A 26,520-nucleotide genomic window follows, 5' to 3' on the forward strand; every position below is an offset into this window, starting at 1 on the left:
AATCAACAGAGTCATCCACATAATCAAATAAATGTGAATCTCCTCATAAAAAACGTTTTGGGTCTTTTTTATCCTTTGTTGAAGTTTATTCACAAAATGATTGTTATCGATCGAATTCACAACTGAATTGAATGATTTATAAGAACTTTTATGTCATCTGACAATTTCTTATGCAATGTAATTTTTATTTTCTTCAATTTTCTTATCCTTTTGTTTTTGCTGAGGATGGGGTGCCAGACATCCACCCTATATTTTCAGAAATTACAACCCAGAGATCTTTTTAGGATTCTAATGATCTTTTTAGATGCAACTATTTTAATCTCTCTTATAGTTAGTTCAATGATTATATTCACCAGATAGTTTTCGAAATTATTTTTCTTGAGTCTGGTATCTTTGATTACATGAATGATAGAAATCTTTCTAAGATTCCACTTTCTTTTTATGTCATACATAAGACTTTGGTATTTAAGTTATCTTATCCTTCTCAGATGTTCATGAGTGTTTATTAGTTTTATATATCAGTTAGAGACAGTCTATTTATTTATTGTTTCTTTGAAGTTAATAGACTTTATTCAAGTATGTTCTTCAGAATTTTTTTATTTTTAATAGATTTTAGTATTTTAATCTTACTATTTTATTTTAAATTAGTATGATTATTAAGGGGAAGGAAACTACTATTCCTACAACTCATTAAAATTCAAACTTTATCTAATAAGAAATATTTTTTTGTATGCATTAGTGTCAAATATGTTTCTAATTCTTTTCAATATGGATGCCATCTTGGTTATTTAAAAATAAACATGAAAATCAGAAATACATGACATTTGAGTATCCAATAAATATCAGGATACACAAATACTAAATAACAATCAGAGGTTAATATTAACTTTAGAGGAATTCTAGAAAATGTCACTTAGCACTATTTTAAAACAACTTATTGCATAAAACGTTTTTAGACAAAATGTTTAATTTAATATTAAAAATTTACCATCGCCATTTATTTTAACTAACTTGAGAAAGTTTTAAAAAAGGTTCTATTTTGCTTACATGTTTGTTGAAAATTTCCAAGATGGCTGTTCTACACTGCTGATGATGCATTATAGTCATGAAGAAATTATTATTATTATTTTTTTTTTTTTAAACAAATTTGTAGAAAAATAAAATAACCAATTTTAGAAGAGCAAAAAGTTGGATAAACAGCGAGGGTAGTTTTTTGTTTTTTTATAAAATCAAACTTTTTTTTTTCTGACAAAAAAAAAAAAAGTAAGAAAAAATATATAACGAGACATTGTAAGAAGGGTGGAGGGTAGATCAGGTGAAACGTAGAAATATAAATACCAATATTAATCAGAATGGTTTGATAAAGAAAAGCAATGTAAATAGTATTTGTTAGTAAGATAGAAAGTTGGATCAATAATCAAACAGATGAGAATAGAATGACGATTAATAGTGTTTGTAGATTTAAATAATGTGGGTAAACGTGCACATGTTGAGATGATGAAAGCCAATTATCTGCTGAAAGACAATTGGCTAGAATCAACTTCAGATACAAAAAATATCCAACAAAGTAAGGAAAGAGACACCGGCACTTAAGATATATGGTTTTATTTCTTGAAACAAGGTACCAGCAGATTGGAAAGAAAAAAAAGTAATTCTCAAAAATTAAAACTCGTCATCACAGTATGTAGGTCAAAATACAACCTACACATGTGTACATATACAAGCATTCACACACACACACACACAATAAACAAAACAAAAGATACACAATTCTTTGATTTTTTTTGACTACTGGAATGTGTTTCAGTGAAGAGTTTGAAACAAATGTTTAATGAAGCAGACTGAAGTCATACAAAATTAGAAACGCATTAAAGTGAGGTCGAATATTAAAAAAAAATATTAAACCGTGCGAAAAGTTTAAAAAAAAATGTAATTAATCTTAAAGAAAATATGAATAAGAATTTAAAATAATTTTCTTCAAAAAGAGGGAGATTTATAGGTTTCTTATATTAAAGAATTTCATCCCTCCCTTTTTGTAAGTGACATTTTTTTTAACTACTAAAATTTAACAATATTAACAAATTATGCGAGTTAAACCAAAATAAAATTATTCTCAGAAACATATGTACAGCAAAAAGGCATGTACGAATCTTTGTTCCTGAAGCAAGTAAGAATTCTTTTTTTTTTTACATATATATATTCTTTTCTTATTATATTAACTGCTTTTAATACAGTGAGAAAAAACTCATGAATTCATTGAAAAATTATCAGTAATAAAAGATGATTTTTCAATGAATCCATGAGTTTTGTTCCCTGCATTTAAAGCGGTTAACATAATAAAAAAAGGATTTATAGCTCTAGACTTACACTATTGAGTTATGCGAATGACTTATGTTTTTTAAATATCTTAAATAAAAATGTATTTTTCAAATATATATCTATATATATTAATGTGACAAATTCTTTTTCAATTATTAGAATCTAACACAAGCTAAAGCTAGATATTTTAAGTTACTAGAATTTATCAATAACAATTTATATTTTAAATGATTCACTGTATGTGATTGATTGAACAAAAGTTGCTATTTCTACCCAGAGTGTTTTTTTTTAAGTCAAATATTTTTAAAATTTACTAGAATCTATCTAATTATCTTAAATTTAAAATTAAAAAGGTGAACGTAAATAGCATTTAACATGAAATATCAAATATTGATTCTGACTAGACAACTCGTTTTTTATTGTTGTACCATATTATTGGCACTATAATAATGTACTTCTCTACATAAAAAATTATGTAGTTTCGCTTGGACAACCGATAATACGTAAACATTTTTTCATATTTAAGTTAAAATCAACAAGGAACATAAGTTTTCTTTATTGGAGAATATAAAAAGTTGTCTTCCTAACAGTTAATTTTTTTTTTCTGTACAAATCAAAAAAAGTGCAAATAAAAATACAACTAGCATATATATAACTTAACTTATGTATAAATTTATATATATATATATATATATATATATATATATATATATATATATATATAAACAATATATATGATGAATGATTCATTCAACAATTTGTTATTTTTAATCTAGGCTGGGCTTTTTTCCAAGTTTTTAGATAACAAATTCATAAAACTATGCTAAAACAATCTTTTAAAAAATCAGTGAACATCATCAACAGCTATATATATATATATATATATATATTTTAAGAAATTTGGTTCGATCATTTTATTAATAACATATCTATTCTTAAGACTATTTAATTCCGAACACACAATTGAATGGGAGACTAATAAGATCTCATCAGATTTGATATCTCAACCTAGTGATTACTCAATCACTTTGTTCACTTGATATCTTTTCCCCGATTATTATATTTATAAATTATTCATAACATACACTTAATTAAACACAAGTTGCTATTTTCATTTATAGCCAGATCTTTAAACCACAATATTTTCATAAGTTACTCAAAATTAGAAAAACTATATACATCACAACATTTTCGTTATTTTTATCGATAAATTTATTAGTATAAATTAGCTCACCTAGAACATTTTTGCAAGTCTTTCTTATACATATCAAAGCAACTTGACATTTTTGTCTAGACTCAGCAATTTATTGAAATATTTCTTAATTGACCAAATTCTTTGAATTCAAAAACCGTTTCTTTCATAAACATATGCATCCTTTTGATTTGCATGAAATTTATTCAAAATCAATCATAAATGCTAGATTTTGTATAATAATAAGATTGGCTTAAACAATATTTTTTAAAGATTTTATAATCTGGCCAGTGTGCCATAGTTTTAACATAGTATTTTAAGTGAATGGTATAAAATGTGGAAATTTTTAATTATTCAAACAAAATCAAATAAAAAGATTAAAATAAAAAATATTTTTTTAAATATTTAACAAAAGTTAAATCCTGTTTGCACGAAATTAAGCTAATTAAAAAGAATGTTTTAAGGGAAATTGGGTATTGATTACATTATCTTCCTATACAGAAGTTTCTTGAAATAAAAAAAAAATCTATAAATTTCTTTTAAAATCAGTTATAAATATTCATAATTTGATTAACAAGAGTCTATGAAATTTTCATAGTTGTTTTCTTCATAAAAACTACATTTTTTGGAAGGTTCCAATAAGAAATTTAGATAATTTCATCTTATAATAAAAGTAAAACATTCATTTTTTTTTTTTTTTTAGCTTTATCTAATGCATAAAGTTATCTTGCCAGATTTTCAAAAAGACACCCAAATAGTAAAAAGTTTGCTTCTGACTAGCTGTAATTATTGTACTGGGCCAATGGCAATATAATAATTTACTTAGTTACAATTTATTATTTAAATTACTTAATTTGGTTGATACAACCGTTAATATGAAATATTTTTAAATAATCATCTAGACAACAATATCAAGGGATATAATTCACTTTGAGTTAAAAAGGAATGTGCAAATAAATAAAAATTAAAATGACTTCAATGCATCCCGAGTAGCATTGAGTAAGTACAGTTAGTTTTGAATTAAGTTATTTGTAACTATTATATATATATATTCCACTTAAAAAGACATTGTTGAATTTTTGAGTTGCATTCAATTGTTGCTTTTACATTTTTTACAAATTTTTGGTCAATAACTCTCAGCTAAAATTTTTATGATCAAGCCAACTTGAAAAAAAATTCAGTTATCGTCTGCTTCTTGTTCCCATATACAAATGAATTTATAGTAATACTGCACTACTGTGTCGAGTTTGAATGAATTAAGTCTCTTGGATTTAGCGCATGTATGTTGGCAGCAGCATTATGGCTGTGTTAAGGGAGGAACAAACACAAATATTACAGAGATACTGTTTAACGGCCTACACAAGCTATTTTTATGTCACTCTGAAAACTGGTATTATTAACAAATAAAAATGCTTAACTAAAGTCGTAATTTTTAAAACTCTTTCTGGATTTGAACCCGCAACTTAAATATCAGAAAAGGAAGCACACACAACTATGTCAATGTATATGTATAAAAAGTCAAAATGACTTTGTTAGTCTTGTTTTATGACATATTAACCCTTTTTGTTTATTTTATGCAGAGTACTCATACAGTTTATGACAATCTCTGACAACTTCACATTGGCATCCTCTGGTAGGTTATGTAAGCAGCTGGAAGATGTCAGCGCAAAGACTGACAGATGATTAATTGAAAAACATGGTGTTCCCTTTTCCCTCATGTTAAGAATGGCTTTTCTATTAAACATGGGGAAAAGGGGGAGAATTTCATGTTCATATAGTGTGTTGAAAGTAATTTTCAGTTAAAAAAAAAATGGGGGGGGGGGCAGGGATTTAATGAATTTCATAGAAACATTTTCTGACAGCTGATTGGATAAATACTTCAGCATTTCCTGGCTGCTTACATAATCTGCCGAAAGATGCCAACGTGAAATTCCTGGAGATTGGATTGTAAACTAGATAAGTACCTAAAGCAAAATTTGTTTTAATAGAAAGATTTTATTTAAACTTTATATGGAGACCAGTCCATTTTAAGACGGGTAATGTAACAAGGACAGTATTTACTTCTGTTGTATCGCGATAAAAAGATACTTGTTTCCATTTATGAAATATACATTTTAGAAATATTAAAACAAGCCCATCATAACGAGTTTCTTCTCAGATACTGCTTAGTGAAATTTACTTTTACGCTGAGACTGAAGAGAAAATGAAAATATATTGCCCTGTACATGGATTGAACTCTCAACCTTCAAATTCTGAGACTTTCAAATAAATTCCTCTCGCTTATTCCTCTCCTCCCACCACTTCTTTTTCCAAATCTTGACTTTTTCAAAAATATAAAATTTGTTTGAATGTAAGTTTTTTTTTCAAAGCATATTCATCATCATCGGTTTAATGTCTGTTTCACATGCTGGCATGTGTTGGACAACTTTTAAAAATTAACTTTTAAACCTATCTCGTTAGGTTTTTATTTATCTCTCTTTCTCTCAAATCGATATTTATCACTTTCTCCCACGTTTTCATTGGTTTTCCATGCGAACTGATCCTGCTATCTCAACTGTTTCACATTTACTAATCCAAGATTGGCTAACGCTCATATCATATACTTTTGTAATGGACCGTCGCACCTGATCAGCATTTGCTAAAAGCGCAGTAAATTATCTGGAAAGAGCCAGCCGAACCGCTCTGGGTTGAATGCCGAAACAAGTACTAATTCAAGAACACTTGCCCATTCTTTCAATGTATCTGTATCATTAAAAAGTTTCCTGTTGTATACACACTTATATAGATTAGTTGACCCATTTGTGGCATTGACAATGAAATTAAAAAGGCCAGTTTCCTATATTTTATAATGGTATAACTGAGAATCAGAATGGGAAGCCGATTTCAAAATCTTTTAAGTGCACATATTCAAAATATCTTCAATTGGTATGGATGTAAATCGATTTGTGATAAAAAGATAAAAAATTTTAATAGCCATGTCTATGTCAACGGAATGCAATGATTAACTAATTTGCATATTGCTTTAACTATTTTCAATTTTATTATCCAATGATTGTTTCCATTTTACTATAACTTATAGTTCTACATTTTAGTGGATAAATTTAGGGTGAGAAGAGACTTTCTGACCCTTTCTAGTCAATTTACTTCTGGCGTTTGCGATTCTTTTTCCTCAATTTTCCTAGATAATGCGAAGACACAAGTTACAAATTCCTAGTAAATTACTTTTTCATTAATTTTGCAGTATAAGAAAAAAATATTACATTGATTACAGTCAGCTAGCTCAGTGCTTCTTAACTTCTGGTATGTCTGCTACTGGAAACTGTGACACAGCAAGTCAGTTCCTTTACTTTTATTGATCTTCAGTATTTCAATTATGAAAAGTATACAATAAAAATTATCAATAATTCTTTAAAAAATTAATTTCAATAATTCTTAATTAAAATAAGACTGAAAAACTTTTCAATGCTTATTAAATAAATAAAAAAAAAGAACAACCGGAAAAACGTAATAAAAAGAGTGCATGCACTGGGAAGATATAGACATGAGAGAGAAAAAAAAAGCAAAGAAACTGATTTGCCTTACCACTTCTGGTAGCAGACACACCGGAAGTTAGGAAGTATGTTAGCTGACTATTACCTATTACATTTGTTTTTTTTTTTTTTTATGGTAAAATTCAACAATTTTGTTTTAAAATACTTTTTAGAAATTAATTATGAAACAATTACATTTTATCATCAATATTTGTTGTGAGAATTAACAATACCACAGAAAAAATATTTAAAAATATTGCATGAAATCAATTTAATGAAAAAAAATCAAGATTTTGAAATAGTTTTCATTTCAGAGTTCTCAGTTGCAGCCCTGAGCCGGCCTTTCATAATAAAACAGCACTGTTTTAAAGATTATGACAACCCTGTTAACATGGAGATGATTCTAAATACAATTAATTTTAACAAAAAAATAAAACAATTTAAGATTTTATTATATATTTGATTTGATTTCTAGGTTTAGACAGTTTCTCCAGTATATATATATATATATATATATATATATATATATATATATATATATATATAATTAATGACAAAAAGTTATATTCCAAAATTCATTATATTAACCATCTTATAATTTATTCCTTTCATTCAGTTGACTTATACAATTCTTAACAGCATCCATCTCGCAGCGCAAAATCAATCACTTAATTATTATATCAATCAGTGAATCTATTATGCCTTTAACTCATCAGAAGAAATAGCAACAATCTATCTGTCAAAAGGAATTTTGACATGATTAAAATCCGAAAATTGGAAGAGAAGCTGCAAATACCTTTTTATTTTTCCATTACGCCATATTGAATTTTTATCAAAGTCATTAAACCCAACTATTCATACTAACGATTTTAATTTATGAATCTTCTACCAAAATGTTCTATTTAATAATTAGTAAAATTTATTAATCCTAATTTGTGTATATGTACTTATGAAAATAATACCAACAAATTATAAACTATTATACATGTTTGTGTATATATATATATATATATATATATATATATATATATATATATATATATATGTGTGTGTGTGTGTGTGTGTGTGTGAATGTGGGCAGCATTCTTTTGTGGTATGATTATCAAATAATATTGACAACTATCTACAGATTTTGGTTTTGACCCTTTCTACTTTTCTTGCGTCAGGCAAGAACTGGCTGATGTGGCTGCCATAGTCACGTTTGACCAAAGTACTTTTAGATTTGTCTGGATCCATTGTCATGAATAATTAATATAATGATAATTATATATATATATATATATACACATATACATACATACATACATACATACATACACACACACAAACAGTCACTGTTCAGACAACTTGTGACACTTTGGGTAATGAATCATCTATGCTCTGTTTTATTACTTCAGCGTCTATACCATCATAATGATCTCTTCCAAATTTCTTCAACTCCTTTTAATGAATGTCATTTGTTTGTGGACGAAGATAAACAAGACAATCAACAAACAAGATCCACAAAGTTTTAGTAGCACATAAATTTTCACAATTCAAAACTTGTTTGATAATTTAGTTCAACTGTGGAAATAATCAGCCTTAGACTGATTTGTCTGGAAAAAGATGCAGACAAATATAAATGTACTGCATTTATGGAATAGAATTTAATACTTTTTGTGCACTAACAATGCGATGCTAATTGTGAACTTTGAAAACTGATTTGCCTGTCTTTATTAACCAATGGTATTATTCTCTTTCTACAGTTCGATGATATCATTTAAATATTGGATTTGCAACTGTTAAGAATAACAATATACATCAGATAGAACAGGGTTATATTAATCTGATCCTCAGTAATTCTCCCAATTTCTTATGTGGCCATTTCAGAAAATTAATGGCATAGTTCCCCGATCTAAAAGTATTGACTACTGCTTATAGATTTTAAATTGTGGGTTCGAATCCAAAAAAAGAGTATCTGTTACTTAGGTCAAGTATGACCAACTTATGATGCATGCGCCAAAAACAGTACGCAACGCAATTATTAGTAGTACACTGAACCCCAGCGGTAATCAAAGACAAATCATAATCAATCATGAAATGCAAGCTCAACTAATTTCCATTATTCCTTGTTTAAGCATTTTAATTAGTACCAGTTTATAGCCCAATGCATTGGAGTGATAAGCGTATTAATATATAAACTAGTGAAAAACAATTGGTCGGTTTAAGTGAAAAAAAAAAAAAACGAAGCCATAAAAATTAAAGATGCTTTTTTTCTTTTTTCATTTTTTTTTTTTAATGTAAAGAATATTCTTATATCTGTAGCTATAATGCAGGAGTAAATATCACATAGAAATGGAAGACGATTTCATTTGCTTTTTATTAGAGAAAAACAATAGCGAAAACGAGGTAACATGTGTCAAAAACAAAACAAAAAATAAATATTAAAGCTAAACAAGAAAGGAGGTAATGATATAATTGAGCAAGGTTTGGAGATTTGATTAAAAAAAAAAAACCCAAAAAATTCTTAAATCATAATTAGTTTTTTTTTAATATATTTTATATAAAAGTTTTGGTAGGTCATAATAAAAGGCCAGTTAAATGATTTTGTTATCAATAACAGCAGTCTAAAAAAAAGTAACAAACTGAAAATTTAAAAGAAAAATTGATTACCAAAAAACAGATCAAAAATGATAGAAATTTTAAACCTTGATTTTGATTTCAATCTTTAAAAGTTACATTTAAGCCAAAGATTCAGTCTGCTTTACATGTGAATACAATTTGAAATAAAATACATTATTCAGTAAAAATGGAGCTTCATACAAACAATTTGCAATATAAGAACTATGTATAAAAAAAGGGTTCCTACACTGTAACAATCCTCTAAAAAACTATTTTATGTACTGATTTACGCTTTTTATAGTCATCAGATCTTTAGAAATTATGTTGCATTTTTGATATAAAGTAAATTTTACTATAATAAAAAGGACAATGGAAAAAAAAAAAAAAATTATTAATTTTGGTAGAAAAAAAATCTAAATTTTAATTCTATACAGAAATTGAGTATTATTTTACAATACACTAAAAATTGATTGCTGCTAAATAACTGAGTGCAAGATATAAGCATTTTAGTTCCACGAATTAAAACACCTGTATCATGTGAAACTGGCAATATCCATAGTAGGTTGTGTGATTGTATAATCAGTTACAAAATATGTATTGCACTCTTACCACAGTAATTGAGCACTCACATCAATTTCTCCTACAGATATATAGAATAAGTTAAAAGGATAAAGGAACTTTTTAAAGTCAGTATTGTCTTTTTTACCTCTACATTTGTATAATGTCAGCTTTCCCCTCTTCTGAAGAGAAGCATTTAACTTTGAAATAACATGGCTTAAATAGGTTTCTCTCCTATTCTCCTTTCTGTAACCCTTGTTGACTTGATAAATGTAATAAAGTCCCTATGTAACTTTATTCTATCCTTCTAACTTGCTCCTCTTAATCAAGTAGAGCTTTTTATCCTGAGAGGCATGTCTTATTGAAAATTTAGTTTTCAGCTTAATTTTATTACTATATATTACATGTGTATATTCTTTTCAGCTATTTACTTAAAGTGCTCAATGCATGGGTAAAGCTTAATAATATAAATATGTACTTATGGCAAACAAGCTATACAAAAACTTGTCAGGTATCAGAATACATTAAATTGAATGAGATACAAATGTTTTTGCATAGCTCACTTGTCAAAAGTATATTTTTTATACTATATATATATATATATATATATATATATATATACTTATAGTATAAAATATGTGTATCCTTTTTGTTTGAGTATATACTTTAAGAGTGTTCAATACATATATAGAGTTAAGTAGTAATATAAAAATATAACTATAGTAAGTAAACTATATAGAAATGTTTGTGTGTCATTCAACAGAGGAATTTGTCAGGTAATTGCCATGGTCTAACTTACTTGCCATAAGAGAGTGTGTGTGTATATATATATATATATATATATATATGATAGCTTTTAAAATAATTTATTTTACTCACTCTTGGCTTTTAATTTACATTCATAAATTGATGAAAGATTTCAAGTAATCCCTCAAGAGTAGATAAAAGTAATTATTAGATAAAAATTGCAATAGCTTTCTCCATATATCATTAATCAATATTGCTCTATATTTTCCTTGCAAAGAACTCCAGAGATCATCCTCCATTTAACTGATCTACAAATATATATATATATATATATATATATATATATATATATATAAAGATAGCATTGGGAAAATATAACTACCTTTATGCTAAGCGCAGAGCTTTTATATTAGAAATAATCTTGTGCATTCTAATGTGATTAGGAATAATGTATTGTATGTTTAATCCATGAGTATATGTCTCATTTGTAGTTTTTTTTATCGATTGTGTTGACAAACAATAAATCTTGTGTTTTTGTTGGGCCCCAATTTTTTGTAACATCTTATTTCTAACATGTGTTACTGCCAAAGTAATATACGACCATTCTGAGAATTCATTTAAATTTTCAGTGCTTATTTAAAATTACACTTGATTAAAAAAAAAAAAAAAAAAAGTACAGAAAAATCTTTATGATGTATGTACTCGTTATGGAATGAAGATGTCATATCCCAAAAATCGCATAAATTGATAAAATAGTTTTTTTTTTTGTTTTTTTAAGAAAATATAATTTTACAATTTTTAGCAATTAAAAATTTTTAATTTGGAATGCAGACAAAATCTCTGTAGTTGAATTGCATTGTTGCCCTTGTATTTTGACAAAATTTAAAACAATATGGCTGCTCCCGGCAGTCTCCCTGATTCCTAATAAAATTTGACTTTTCTTTAAAAAAACAAAACACAAAAAACTACTTGATCAATTTATGTAATTTTTTTAAATAGGGCATTTTGTTCCATGACGAGTACATTCATCATAAAAATTTTGCGTATTTTTGAGCAATTCTAAATAAGGACCAAATTTGTTGTTAATGTTGACAAAATAGAAATCAAATATTACAATTCTTCATGGATATTTAATTTATTACACCAAGATATTTTAAATAATTTATTTTTTTCCTTTTTACGATTTCAATTGTAAGCATATGTATTTATATATGAAAGAGTTGAGTTAAAGTTTACCGATATACTTCTCTTTAAAATGTTGATATATTGGGAGAGTCAAAAGTAACCAGGCAGTCAAAAACATTTTATAAGAAACATCGATAGAGAGTCTAAATAGTCACCCGTTAACTTACAATAAGACGCCATTAATTGCCTGTTATATATATTTACTAGCAACAGCCGCCATAAGTAAATTAACTGGAAAGATATTTTTCATCGAAAATGCTGAGCATTTATCCACAAAATAACACATTTCTAAATAGAAATGCTTTATAGAAAATGGAAAATATTAAATTAGAAAATAAAAACGAATATTTAATTAATGAAATTTTGTTTTGCAAAGCAATATGCAAATTAGTTAATCTTTAAACATCAATCGCATTCAGATGATTAGTTCATCTATTTCGAATGTGAATTTAACTTTTAGTCTTTGTTAGTTTAGTGCAATAAATGGACCAAATAAATATATAGATATATATATTAGATCATTATCAGCATAAACATTATTATGCTATTATTAATGATAATGATTAAAGAAATAAATCTAACCCACACAGACATATTTTGAAAAATAATTTTTTCAAGTATTCAGGTTTAAATGTATAAGGAATAGTTTTATTAAATATGTATGAAATTCAGTGACTTATAAATTTAAGAGTAAGTATTTTCTAAAAGGAATTAAATCTAATTATATCTTATTGTTCTAAAGAACATGGTGGCATAATCAACAAGAAGAATTGACAAAATGAAATATTGATTTTGTAAGAAGGAATGTATCGATGACAAATGTAAAGAACAACTAACTTTACTTTATTATGTAGAAGATAAATATTATTTTGTTCTAGACATTCAGATGTACTATTAATTTCCCAAGAATTAAAATCCGGACAGAATATGTATACGATGACTTAATAGTAAAAGTAGTATCGCTAAAAGTAGACGGATTTGGGCAAATAGTGAAAGTAATATTGAATAGATTAGTTTTAGTTTGCAGATTTTAACACATCTGAAGGGGGAAATTCTGAACAGAATATTGTTATAAAGACCTTACATCAAGCCACAATGCGAGCAAGATTTCTAAGTAAAAAAAAAATAATAATAAAAGGAAGGAAACCAAAAAACTCATTCCACTTGTCTGATTTTGATTTCAATCTGCTTATATCAATACATCTCAACATTGGCATCGCCTTCTATAAATTATCTATATATATATACATTAGTATTAAAACCATAATACTGCCCATTGCAAATACTTTTTTTTCTTTCTCTGTGACAAAAAAAAAAAATGCGTTGACATAATAGTTTCCAAAGAGATCACAATAATAGAATAGGTTATATATATAGGTTTGGATGTACATTATAAAAATGAAAACTTTCTCCAATAATCTATAATCATACACTTTGATTGAAAGTATTCCCTTCCACCTGTACTAAACATTTATTATTGAGATCATCAAACAAGGGATGGGAAACTTTCAATGTAATACTTAGAACAGATGAAGTTAAGGTATTCTCAGATACAATGGTCAGATTTAGGGGATTGTTTGATTAAACGGTCAGATTTAATTGTTCAAGACTACCAGAACATATGTATCCACTTTGTTTTAAGCATGCCAAAGGGAATAAACAGGTTTCAAAAAACTATAGCCTCTGACTCATTCAGATTTCTATTCTCATTTTCGTTATTTTTACATTGTAGTCAATGTAACGTCTGATTTTCTGCATCTTTTTGAATCCGGAAGTCTACATAAAATTTTAATGGTTCAGTTTCAAATTTAGGTTCTTGTCCAAAATTTCCCCTATATAAGAAAAAAATCTGTATTAAGTATGTACCTGTTCCAAAACGAAAATATTGTATTCCAAAACTCATGTAAATTGAATAAGTAGTTTTATTTTTAAATAAGAAAATCAAATTTTCTAAGTATCTGACGAGTAAATTTCGACTGCCATTTTTTACCCCGCCCTAACAAAAAAAAAAAAAAAAAAAAAAGTGAAAAATAACTCAATAATATTACAATTTCCCATTAATAGCTTAAAAATGATTTTCTTTCTAAAAAACTACTTGATCAATTTATGTGATCTTTGGAATGATATTTTCATTTCGTCATGGGTATATACATTTTTTTTTTTTGGTAATATAGGAGGAATTCTGGACAAGAATAAAAATTCCATACAGGTTTCCAAGTTCAAAAAGAGGCACCTGAAAATCGGAAGCTACATCGATAGGAACATTGTGAAAATAAGAAACTAGATGAGAATCGCAGTCTGAATAATACATATAATAATCTCATCCATTTAGTCTTTTAGGGTGTTTACTAAAAAGGGATTCAAATTAATCAATTGCTGTGCATTGTGGGGATTTTTAATTGTAGTTCGAAATTTGTCAATAATTCCCCCTATATTAAAAACAAAAATAAAGAAACATCTGTAGGATACATGTACTCATGAAGGAAAGAAAATATTGTACACCAAAATTCACGTCAATGGATCAAATAGTTTTATTTTTTAAAAAGAAAAACAAATTTTATGGCTAAGTGAACATTATTAATATTACAACGCCAAGTTGAAAACAAGGGAAAGAACTCCAAGTAATTCAAACTTATAAGATGTTAAAAATACATAGGGATATTGGATAAACTGAAATTCGTTTAAAAATGATTTTATTATAAAAATAAAACAACTTTATCAATTCACATGATTTTTGGAATACAATATTTTTTGTCGTGGGTCCATTGTACAGATTTTTCTTTATTTTTGTTGTTTTAAATATAGCAGAATTATGGACAAGCACTGTATTTTACTTTTGGATAACAGTTGACATTTTCTTATAATTAAGTCTTGAAAGAGTTAAGTTACTGTTTAATTAAATAGTTAGATTTAACTATTTCGGGATGAGCAGAACATGTATCCTACTCAGTTTTTAAAATGCTTAATGGAATGCTTCAAAAAACTAATGATTTTGTTCATTTAATCTTTTAGTGTTTACAACAAGGGCATTCAGGTTTAAGTCGCAGTGCATTGTGGGAATTTTTAATGGTGCTTTGAAGTTTACAGGGGTCTCTGTTGATAAAAGTTGGCCTTTTTTTGTATAAATAATAAATTCAATCTTGAAAAGGTTAAAGTATTTTAGATAATACTCAAATTTATGGTAAATTTTGAAGCAACAAAATAAAATCTGTATGCAACATATAAAATAAAATTTAGTTCTTATTTAGAATTCCACCTAGTTAGAAAAACAAAACTGCAGAAAAATCTTTATGATGTACATACCCATCACAGAACAATGTAATATTCCAAAAATCATGTAAATTGATCAAGTAGTTTTATTTTTAACTAAGAAAATCAAACTTTATGATTAAGAAAAGTGACTGTCTTGCATTGCCATTTTGTAAAAAAAAAAATATTTAAAAAATTGCAGATAAATCCGCAATAATTCAAACTTATGAGATCAGCATTGTAATGCTACCAATTTCAAATTAATCATTTTAAATCATTTAAAAATGATTATCTTTATAAAAATAAAACTACTTCACCAAATTACGTGATTTCTGGAATATGACATTTCCATTCTGTGATGGGTACGTACAAAGATTTTTCTGTAGTTTTTTTTTTTTTTTTTAATTAGGCTGAATTCTAAATAATTTTTTTAAAATGAAATATGAACTGAAATTTGCAGAGTTTTCAATGAAACTTTTCAGTAGATGGGATTTAAAAATAAAATAAATATAAACTTAACAGTACTTGCAGCAGCAGTTAAAATAAAAACATGAAAATATTTCAATAAAATAATTAAAATTGTTTTTTTTTTTAAATTTGTGAAGATCAGCAAACACCAAACTTATCAGGAGATTCATGACTTTGATCTTTGAAAATAAAGGAAATAAACTTTGTAGCAGCAGTAATAATAAAAAGGTACAAAAAAAAAAAAAAAAAATTGAGAAAAAAGTTGTTTTCAACATGTAGATGTCCAAAACTTACACCTATTTACCAACGACTGGGGGAGATTTAATGTGAGTGCGAGGGAGGAGAGGACACTGCAAAATGCTCAGGAGCGGAGGTTTTTAATAAGTGTGACTGGTAGATTCAGTCCGCATGAGAGACAACTGCAGATCTCATTCCAACTGGTCGTTTGCTCCTTCCAGAACCTGGTAAAAATGGTTAGAAAAAGGGCTCATTTAAAAACAACCACAAGTGTTCTATTCAACAAGGAATCAGTTTTATTTGGAAAAAAAAAAAAAGAAAAATAGAAAGATAAAAAAAAAACATTATGCAAGCAAACATTCAAAGAAAAAAAAAAGATTAATTTCATTCTGTTTCAGAATTTTTGAGATGAGGATTAGTAATTTGAATTATTCGAATTACTATTCTCATCTTGAATATTATTCCCACAATGTTTCAGTTGATGTAATCTCCAATCTTCTTCAAGTGCTTCCTTTTGAACTCCAGAATCTATACATAATTTTAAACTGACCCTTTTACTTAATCCATAGAAGTTATTCTCATTCCATCAACCATGACCAGATAGAAATTTTAAGTAATTTTTAAAAATGTTATCATTAGAATCACTTGTAGCAAGAATTGAACACATCACATAGATCTGTGGCGCAATGGATAACGGCCAATGAATAACAATCAGTTCTAAGTAACACTCTTCTAAAGGTTGAAGATTTAATCCTCATTACGAGCAATCTATGAATAAAATAAAACATTTTATCCAATCATGGCTGACAAAACAAGAACAATTTACCTTCATTGATTAAATAAAAGGTTCAGTTCGAAATTCCATTCCGAAGTTCAGAAGGATGCACTTGAAGGTTGGAAGTTAAACCAGCTAAAACATTGCAAGAATGAGAATAGCAGTCCGATTAATCTAAATCAATTTCATTATTAGAAAGGTTAGAATCAAGTTAATAAGCTAGCGTCATGGTACATGCCGATATTGCACAGTGCATGAAAGTACTTTGAAAAACATGAGACAGATTGTGAAAAAAGTTGTATCAGTCCTAGTTGTCTAGATTTTTGGTTTTAAATAAATTAAAAACAAACAAAAAAAAAAAATGGTAGAAAATGAAGATATCTTCAAGTCGTCCAACTCGCTGTATGGCAGATTACTCTCCTTTTCACCGAGCTTCCAGGAAAATGGTAGAAGGTACGCATAAAATCTATCGGATCTTCTCATTAATGTCACGCTAGCCGTATGTTGCCACTTGTTGAGAGAATTAGGGGGGAACACAAAAGCGCGTGTCAACATTGGCCTCATGCATGGCATGCCTCAACCTAAACCATGATCTTCGAAGAACCCCTGGGGTGTCTCCTCCTAGAAATAAGGGAACAAATTAATAGAGACAAGAATATGAGACAAGACAAACCACATACTCAAAAAAAAAAAAAATAAATAAAAATAAATTAAATAAAATTTAAAAAAAAAGCATCTTAGTATTAACATCAAGATTTATCTATTATTAGACAAAAGCCAACTCAATCAACATTTGCTTCTGTAAAGCCTTTTTCTATATACTTTATAGTCAGTATATGCCCATGACCAATAAAATAATTCCCCAAAGAGAACAGTTTTGAACTACTATTATTGACTCTTAATGAAGATCAAAATCAAGATATAATACTACCAAACCTCATGTCTAGAATCCTTATTACATGATTTTGATTCTATAAAATGTCTAAAATTTAAGACTTAAGAAAAATTGAAATTCAGGAATTCTTGCTTAATTGGTAACTGATGATAGGATCAAATTCAATACAAATCTAAAATATTTGAATTTTCAGATGGAATGCTGTATCGATATTATCCCTTCCCTAAAACACTGTTAAAATATTCCAAAGAATCTAATTTTATGAATATTTATTAATTGATGTTTAATATGTATCGTTAAAATTTCACAAAAAAACAAAGGCATCTGAATTTTTACAAAAGGCTTCCATAGCTTTGCATAAAGCTAAACACACCTCTTAAGCCTTGCAGCCGTGTTCCAAAATTAATAATGATTAGTTAATTAGTTTAGGAGTGAATCCTATACGTACAAATATACACAGATACATATTTAACTGTAGATAAGAGGAGATAATATAATATTCTCGTTCTCGAGATATATATAATATTCTCGTTATAGAATTGAGATATGTTTGACAAAAAACAAAAATCTGTTTTAATTCTTTCAATAAAATGCAATTAAGTAATAGTAATTTATTTCTTACTTAGCTATCTATGTAGTTCTCTCACCCTCCCTTATTATTCTTCAACCACTTTCTAATTGTTTTGAGGATCTCGGTGAGCATTAAAAAAAAAACTGACTCCATTTTTTTTTTCAGCTAATTTACAAAGATATGTTCATTACAATATATGGGAATTAGATAGCAAAATAATAGGACTCTGTATTTATCCAGTTTATGACCCGATCTTTGGTAACTTAGCATCGGCATCTCCCGGTACTGTATGTAAGCAGCTGACAGATATTACCAAAGCAATTAGCCAAAATAAAAAAAAAAGTTTCCGTGAAAGCATGAAATTCATTAAACCAAGAAAAAAAAAAAAAAACCGAAAATGACTTTTAGTCCCACTTCACATTGTCATGTTAAGAAAGACTTTTTAAATAGAAAACAATCTTTAACACAAAGAATGGGGGGAGGGGGAGGCATACATTTTGAATTAATAGTCTGGCAGTCATTGCTTCGGCATTTTCCGGCAACTTGTATAAGCAGCCGTAAGATGCGAACATGGTTGTAAACTAAATAATTATTAGGGCTGTGACAACAGCATATTCTTTTCATTGTTTTGACTCTTGAGTATGTATCCGTTAATATCTTATGTTTTTATATAGACGGATGTGGTTCTCCGTTCAGTAAGTGTGTCTGTGTCGGATATATACCCAAGAGTCAAAAGAATGAAAAGAATATTCTGTTGTCACAGCCCGAATAATTACCTAGGATGCTTATTTCTACATTATCCATAACGATAATCTAAAAGTAAAGAGATTTCTTAATTTTAGTTATGCAAGAAGAATTTCTTTAATGATATCTCACAGTTTATTATTTTTCAAATGGAAGTGAAACAAATAATGCTAGTTATTGTGACCCAATAGATATCTAGTATATTATGAAATATACAATTTCTTAACTTTGACATTGATTAATAATAATATTGCAAGAAAGTATTTACTTGAAAATGAATGACATCATGAAGGATAAATGGTAGCTTTAAAAAAAAAGCTTTTGGAAAAATCAAGCTCATTTTGTGATGACAGCCATTTTCATGTGAATGTGAATATATATATATCTGTATAATTATAAAACTGGACCTTGTTTGCATCTGATGATCAGACAATTCTATCCTTTAAAAAAGGAATGACATATATATATATATATATATATATATATATCTGTGTGTGCACATATGGGCGTGGCTCAGAGGCTAAGGAATAAGATTGAAGAGTTGCATAGTTTGATTTAGATTCTAGCTGATGGCACCAAAGTCATTTCCCACTTCTTGCTTTTCCAATCTCTTTGAATCCCTACAAACTGTCTAAAACTGTTAAATGCCTTTGATGCAAATATGAAAGATTCCATATTGTTGGTTTCCCGTGATGCACTAACCTGCAAAATTGTATATTTTGCGAACCTCTTCCCCCTGATGAGAAGATTTGCTCTCTTCAGAACTCCATGGAATAAGGGTTTTTTCTTGCTTTATTTGTACTCCTCGTCGAATATTTAAAATTTTGTATACCTTCCTTACAGGTTTATAAAGGGGTTTGAAAGTTTGAATATTTTCAATAAAGATTTTTATCGTATGTAGTTTTGATCTCAATACTATATATCAGGTTTAATATAATAATCAAACCAACTACAAACAGCGAATCACAACCCATTTTGTTGCTCAGCAAAAACAGCAGCATCAGCAGCATTTCCAAGTGAATCTATACAACCTTGCACCCTTGCTTGAATCTTGTCTTCAACGATTGAGCGATTCCATCTTTCAAAAAAGGGTGAATTTATATATATATATATATATATATATATATATATATATATGTGTGTGTGTGTGTGTGTGTGTATGGCCATGGTTCAGAGGCTAAGGAATGAAAGTGGAGAGTTGTATGTTTTAGTTTCGATTCGAGCTGATGGCATCCAAATCATATATATATATATTTCTTTAGTTTTGATCTCGCTATTCTATATTAGGTGCAATATAATAATTGATAGAGAATTGTCTCTATAATAATAAATACATAATCTGCATGAATTAAAATATATTTAAGTATATCTTACGACTGGCCAATGCTGGACAGCCTGCTAGTAAATGCCTAAAATTTAAGGCTTAAGTGTAAAGTGTTTGAAGAAAAAGAAAAATGAAATTCAGAGATTTTTTTTCTTAATTGATTATATATACATTATTACATGTTTCTACATAATATTATAAGGAGATGTATTATGTACTGATTTTCAGCATTTACTTCAATAATACTCAATATATGAATAGAGCTAGATAGTTATGAAAATATATTTATACCAATTAAGCTAGACAGATATCCATATCTCATTTCTGTAGGAAATCGACAAGCGGTGCACTTTAGCATGATAATTCCCTATGAAGATGAAATGTTTCCGTATAGCCTAATGACAAATATATTATAACTTATATATTTATATAGTCTTTGAAGTTTTTAACCTTTAAAACTATACAAAAATATACTTTTTATCATTCATTAGAAAACCATCTAGTCAGTAAGTCATTTAATATTATAATATTATATAAGCAGGGCGATTCAACGTTGTGTGGGGATGCAATGAGGATCAATGATTGTTCCACACTTCTAGTACTTTTGTCATTGAAATTAGTGAGATCGTCCATTCATCAATGAAATCGATTGATTACCTGCTCTAGTCTGGAACCCACCATGGTGCACTCACATATCTCCCTGCAGTGACTTAGTCAACAATACATTGTAGTCGACATTGTACTGTAGAGAACTTACTGTTAATTTTTATTTTTATATGATTTGAATTAATGTTTAAAATTTATAAGTCAAGTATCATGGTTCCATTGTGCTCTAAACAGAAACATTCATCTCAAATGCGCCTCTATCTGTTGATTTTGTATACCAGCCCCTTTTGGTTATGTGGTGAGAAAACTTTTCAAATGCACTTGTGATATCAGGCTGTATAAAAATATTAATTTTGGTCAGAATCGGACTGCTCCTTTTTTAATGGAATGTTTTGATTATCAATTTTTTATACTCATTAGAGGTATTCCGATAAAAAACCTATATAAGAACACTCCCAGACACAAAGTACATTTTTGTGAAATTTCATAAAAATCAGCCTAGGTGTTTTGGAGTTGATAGAAATGAACTCACACACACATACAAGCTTGGTCATATCTTTGAAAACATTTTGTAAGTTGAATTTGAAAATTTAGAAAACTGAATAATGTTATATAATTTTTTTTTTATAAAATGATTAAAATCATTTTTATTTCTGAGTTTTAAAGTCAACTTCTTCATAGGAGACTTAATTTTTTTCTTCTTAATATAGTTTGCGGTATTAACCCCTTGTGGATAGAGAAAAGGTATTTGTTGTTGATGGTTGTTATAAAATTCGAATCAATGTGTGTTGCATGATTAGCATGAATTTCAAACGGAGAACTTGGTCTCATCTTTAAAAACATTATTTCATAAGTTTAATTTGAAAATCGAGAAAAACTGATCATGCAACACACATTCATTTTATCAATCTCACATTCTCAATTCCATATTGCACAAGAAAATTGCTGAACAGATATAACGACACTATGTAATTTACACGTTTCCAATCTATATATCCATAAAAGTGAAATTGTCTGTGTGTGTTTGTGTGTCTCTACATTTCCCTACCAAAACTACTGTCAATTTTCAGTCTACAGACTCGAAATTTGACATAAGGGGTATTGAAATTTGAGAAAATCTTTTTAATCGATTTTTGAACAGATATTTGGCTGTCAAGAGGTCAAAGTTCAATAATTTGACCTTTTAAAACTAACAAACTTCTGCCAATTTTGGGTCTAAACACTTGAAATTTTAGATGTAGGTTACTTGGATATGGATCCAACTTTTTAATTTGATCTGAGCCCAAAACAATAAATGATAAGGGGTCAAAATTGGGGTCAAAGTTAAAAAAAAAAAATTGACCTCTGCGGTCTTTACCAAATTACTCAGCCAATTTTTGGTATAAACATTTGAAATTTTACATGAAATGTATTCAGGCAGAGGGCAAACATTTTAATCGGTTTTGGGCCAAAAATTTGGCTGCCAAGGGGTCAAAGTTCAAAAGATTTGACCTTCGCGGTCTCTAGCAAACTATTCAGTTAATTTTGGGTCTAAACATTTGAAAATTTACATAACGGGTATTCAGACATGCAGCAAGCTTTTTAATCAGTTTTGGGATGAAAATTTGGCTGCCAAGAGGTCAAAGTTGAAAGAGTTGACCTTTACAGATTCCACCAAACTCCTCCACCAATTTTGGGTCTAAACACTTGAAATTTTAGATGTAGGTTACCTGGACATGAGTCAAACTTTTTAATATATATATATATATATATATATATATATATATATATATATATATATACACATAAAGTCATGAACAGTACATAGGGCCTGAGCAAAGCCAGGCTGAACTCATAAAATCATATCACTCACATTTTTATATACAGCTTCATCAAATCAATTGAACTTGTTAACAATTTTAATATGAGTTTATAGAATTGTTAACAAGTTCAATTGATTTGATGAAGTTGTATATAAAAATGTGAGTGATATGATTTTTTGAAGATTATCTATACTGAATTCATATGTGGGTAATTATATATCATTTCTATAAGATAGAATAGCCTAAGCATCAACAACCGTAAGTACTAGACTTGGATTAGTTATAAATTCTGACAGAAACAAACACTTCAGACTGATTTAATAAGTGTGAGAGATTATTTATAATTTACATCACTGAAAAATGCATTTAGGCAATTAACTTTTGGAGTTGAAATATAAGCACACAGACTAAGTCAGATTTTCTGTTCTTTTTTTTCCACCCCCTCAAAGATATTCGCCTTTTCACTTAGAAAATACTTCTATTCTTTCCCTGCTCTAACCAATAATAAAATAACACACAAAGTAATGCCCCCAAAAACAAAAGACATTTGTCAAGCAAAAGATCTGCCTATTTTGCCATCTTGAACTTCCAACAGTGTCTAAATTTGCATAATCATAGGCTTGTATCTGAAGAGTTCTAGGTTTGCGTGCCGTTTCTTTCCTACAGCATGCACATGCCGACTGTGGCCCCTTATTACTATGCCTCTCCACACCATTACCACAAACTGTGAATATAAAACAGATATCTAAGATGAGAAAATAATAATTTTTTTTTATGTTAACAAAACTAGAATTTGAAACAATACTAAGATTTGAAATAAGAAACATGGACCCTTGATACAACATAAAGTCATTGATTAGCTTACTGAAGGTTGAAAGTTCAATCCTTACTAGAAATGAAATAACTAACAATAATATAATAATTAACATCTCTACTCAGTCATAGCTCACAGAACGAGAACAATCCACCCTGTAGATTAAATAAAGGTTTGGTTTCAAAATTAGAAAAGGTTTACCTGCAAAACTAATAATCAAGATGAGAATAGTGATCCAAACAATAAAATATTTAATGCTAGCAATAATAAGATCTAAGATGATACTAAGATATTTAAAGTTAACAAGAATATATGAAAGGTAATTTCAAAATTGTGATTGTAAGCCGGCAATCAGAGATTTCTTGAGACAATACTAAGATACTTAATGTTAGCGAGAAAATGCTGGAAATAAATATATATAAAAGTCAAGACAGCATGCCAGAAAACATTCAACATTCAAGTATTAGGAACAAAAAAAAAAGTTTACAGAAGAAAAAGAAAGCTTATTAGAAGATTTCAGCAGAAAAGGGGGAGATGAATTAAATTAGGGGCAAGAAACCTTACTCTTCTTTTTCATGGTGAAGATGTGGAAGAAGGGTCGACGATTACCGAAACTATGCTAATCCATACTCTTTAAGAGCATTTTCAATAGCCTCATCCTTTGGAAAATAGCAGAAATTAGTCAAAACATTAGTTTCTTCTTTTTTTTTTTTTTTTTTTTTTAAATCTGGAAAAAAAGAATATTTTATCAACAACTGATCAACTCAAAATCATACTTTGCCTTCATGCCAGCAACATTACTGTGCACAGAGGTTGTCTCCTCAGAGAAACGAGGTTATCTTGTTAGCAACAATCAAGTCATCTAACACGATTCTCACATTAATTCTTTTTTTTATTTTATTTAATTTTTTTATTTTTTTACACAGGAATCACCGCTTATCAAGGCCCGGAGACCACTCGAGGATAAGGGTTAATAGGTATACATTAGTCAATGTAATTATAGCATAGTATACATAAGTAGTGGGAATTTTGTAAATTGAATTAGTTAGTGAAACAGTTCATCAAGAACTTGTTTATGTTGGATTTGAAGACAATCAGATTGTAGTCAGCTGGAAAATAGGCAATCGGAAGAGAGTTCCACAGGCGTATTATTCAGTAATTCAAAAACAGAATCTCAGAAGATGAATGATTTAGTCAACATGATTGTACAGTAAGCTACAAGGCCAAAAGGAGGACATAGAAAGAGACTTTAATTATAATTTATCACATATTATCATATTTGGTTTAATGTCCGTTTTATACGCTCATCCATCATCATATCATATTCACAGCACGAACTGAAAACATGGGTATCTCAAAACCCATACTACGGACTATAAGCCTATAGTTATGAAAATTATGTGATTTCATGCATTAAATATTAATTGGTTCATTTACTTTATAATAGTGTAAATTGATTTAATTATTTTATGAATAAATAGACTCGCTCAGATACAATAAATATAGTTACTACTAAATGTGGTAGCAATTGATGGCAGTTATGGCCACAGATTCATGACACATACTTCTGCAACACACTTTTCTTAATATACATTTGTTACTTTTACCACTGTATTTATCTTAATTACTACCGACCTGCAAGGCCATCATATATAAGCTGAAGTATATATATATGCTTCAATAAATATATGCTACGTTGTAAACATGAAAACGTTTCAAACAAGGTGATCAAGAGATTTATTTACTTTGCAGAATTGTGGGAGCCAGGAGCTGGTGAAATAAGTGAATATTAAATTACCCTTTTTTAGACTGACAGAATTTCTAGGAGATAATAGATCATTGTGGAAAGCTCAGTTGAGACAAGACATATTGAAAATGATCTGGCAACATAATTAAACCATACACTTAAACAGTAATTGAAGTCTCTTTTTCTCTGTCAATTTTGATCTTGCAGCTTACTGGATGATTATGGCAAATAAATTGTTCCTCTTCTGTTGTTGAATTAATTAATTTAATAATTATGTGAGAAGTATGTCAGGTGTTTTGTTTTTTATTGCAGCTAACAAAATGACCTCAATCCTTGGAGAATAGACATGCACGCAATGATGATACCAGTATGATTTTGAGTGGGTTTAAATATTTATTGCTAAATGACTTTATGAACCTAAATGATTATATAATGTCAACTTGATATCCCGGATTATGTAACACATGTATGTTTAATCAGAATTTAACTTTAATAATTACACATTGAATTAGTTCTCACTAATCAGATATCTATTGTAATAAAAATGAACTAATTTTTAAAAATCCTATTCCAAGTGTCATTAATATTCATAGTCACCTTCCTATTGCTCACACATAAGATTGACACTAGGCAACTATTCTCCTCTGTCTGCATTTGTCATGTAATGTCCACACTTTAATGTCAGCCTGCTTACCAATTTGATACCTCTAGCTCTCAGCCTCTTATCTCTAGATTAATGAAATTATGAGACAACTTCATTCGTGTTTACGATGTGTTTTTTTTCTTGCGACTATGTGTTTTACAAATTGAGTTAATAATTTTTATTCATTTACTATTAATTATTTACTGAAATAAAAATGTGATAGTGTGCCAGTTTAGTCAAGGACTGGTGAGTTAATGTGATTTAGCTGTAAACTAATAATTTAGATTAGAATTTCAATCTTGTTTGGTTGTATAATAAATTTAATACAATACCACCACCTCCCCTCAAAAAAAAAAGAAAAAAAAAGAAAGAACCAGAGGGACCAAATCAACAAGATGGTTGAGAGGGGATTGATTATATGATGAATATAGAGGGAGGAGGGGACTGCTCATACTAATAGACGGCTGGCATGTCATGTACAATTATCTGCAATGTATAATCTTGATGGTAGCA

The 26,520-nt window shown here is 28.4% G+C and overlaps 1 protein-coding gene across 8 annotated transcripts in view; it reads right to left on the minus strand.

The window, feature by feature from the left end:
- The window catches only part of LOC145292965 (AP-1 complex subunit sigma-2), a 143,114-nt gene that overhangs the window by 63,579 nt on the left and 53,015 nt on the right, over nt 1–26,520 (minus strand). For 2 of the 8 annotated variants that reach the window (XR_013869633.1, XR_013869634.1), the window contains exon 5: nt 24,182–24,276. The exons of 3 other annotated variants lie outside the window; for them this stretch is intronic. Coding sequence is in view for 2 of the 5 variants with exons in the window: in XM_080139193.1 (XP_079995319.1) it covers nt 17,438–17,482 (45 nt within the window). In the remaining 3 variants the exon portion in view is untranslated. Of the gene's footprint in view, nt 1–1,589; nt 16,311–16,359; nt 17,483–24,181; nt 24,277–26,520 lie in introns of those variants that run through there. 3 more of the 8 variants (XR_013869632.1, XM_080139193.1, XM_080139194.1) reach the window with 2 other exon arrangements.

This window comes from Euprymna scolopes, chromosome 14 (genome assembly GCF_053919585.1).
Source record: "Euprymna scolopes isolate OS-2025 chromosome 14, ASM5391958v1, whole genome shotgun sequence".
Classification (NCBI taxonomy): domain Eukaryota; kingdom Metazoa; phylum Mollusca; class Cephalopoda; order Sepiida; family Sepiolidae; genus Euprymna; species Euprymna scolopes.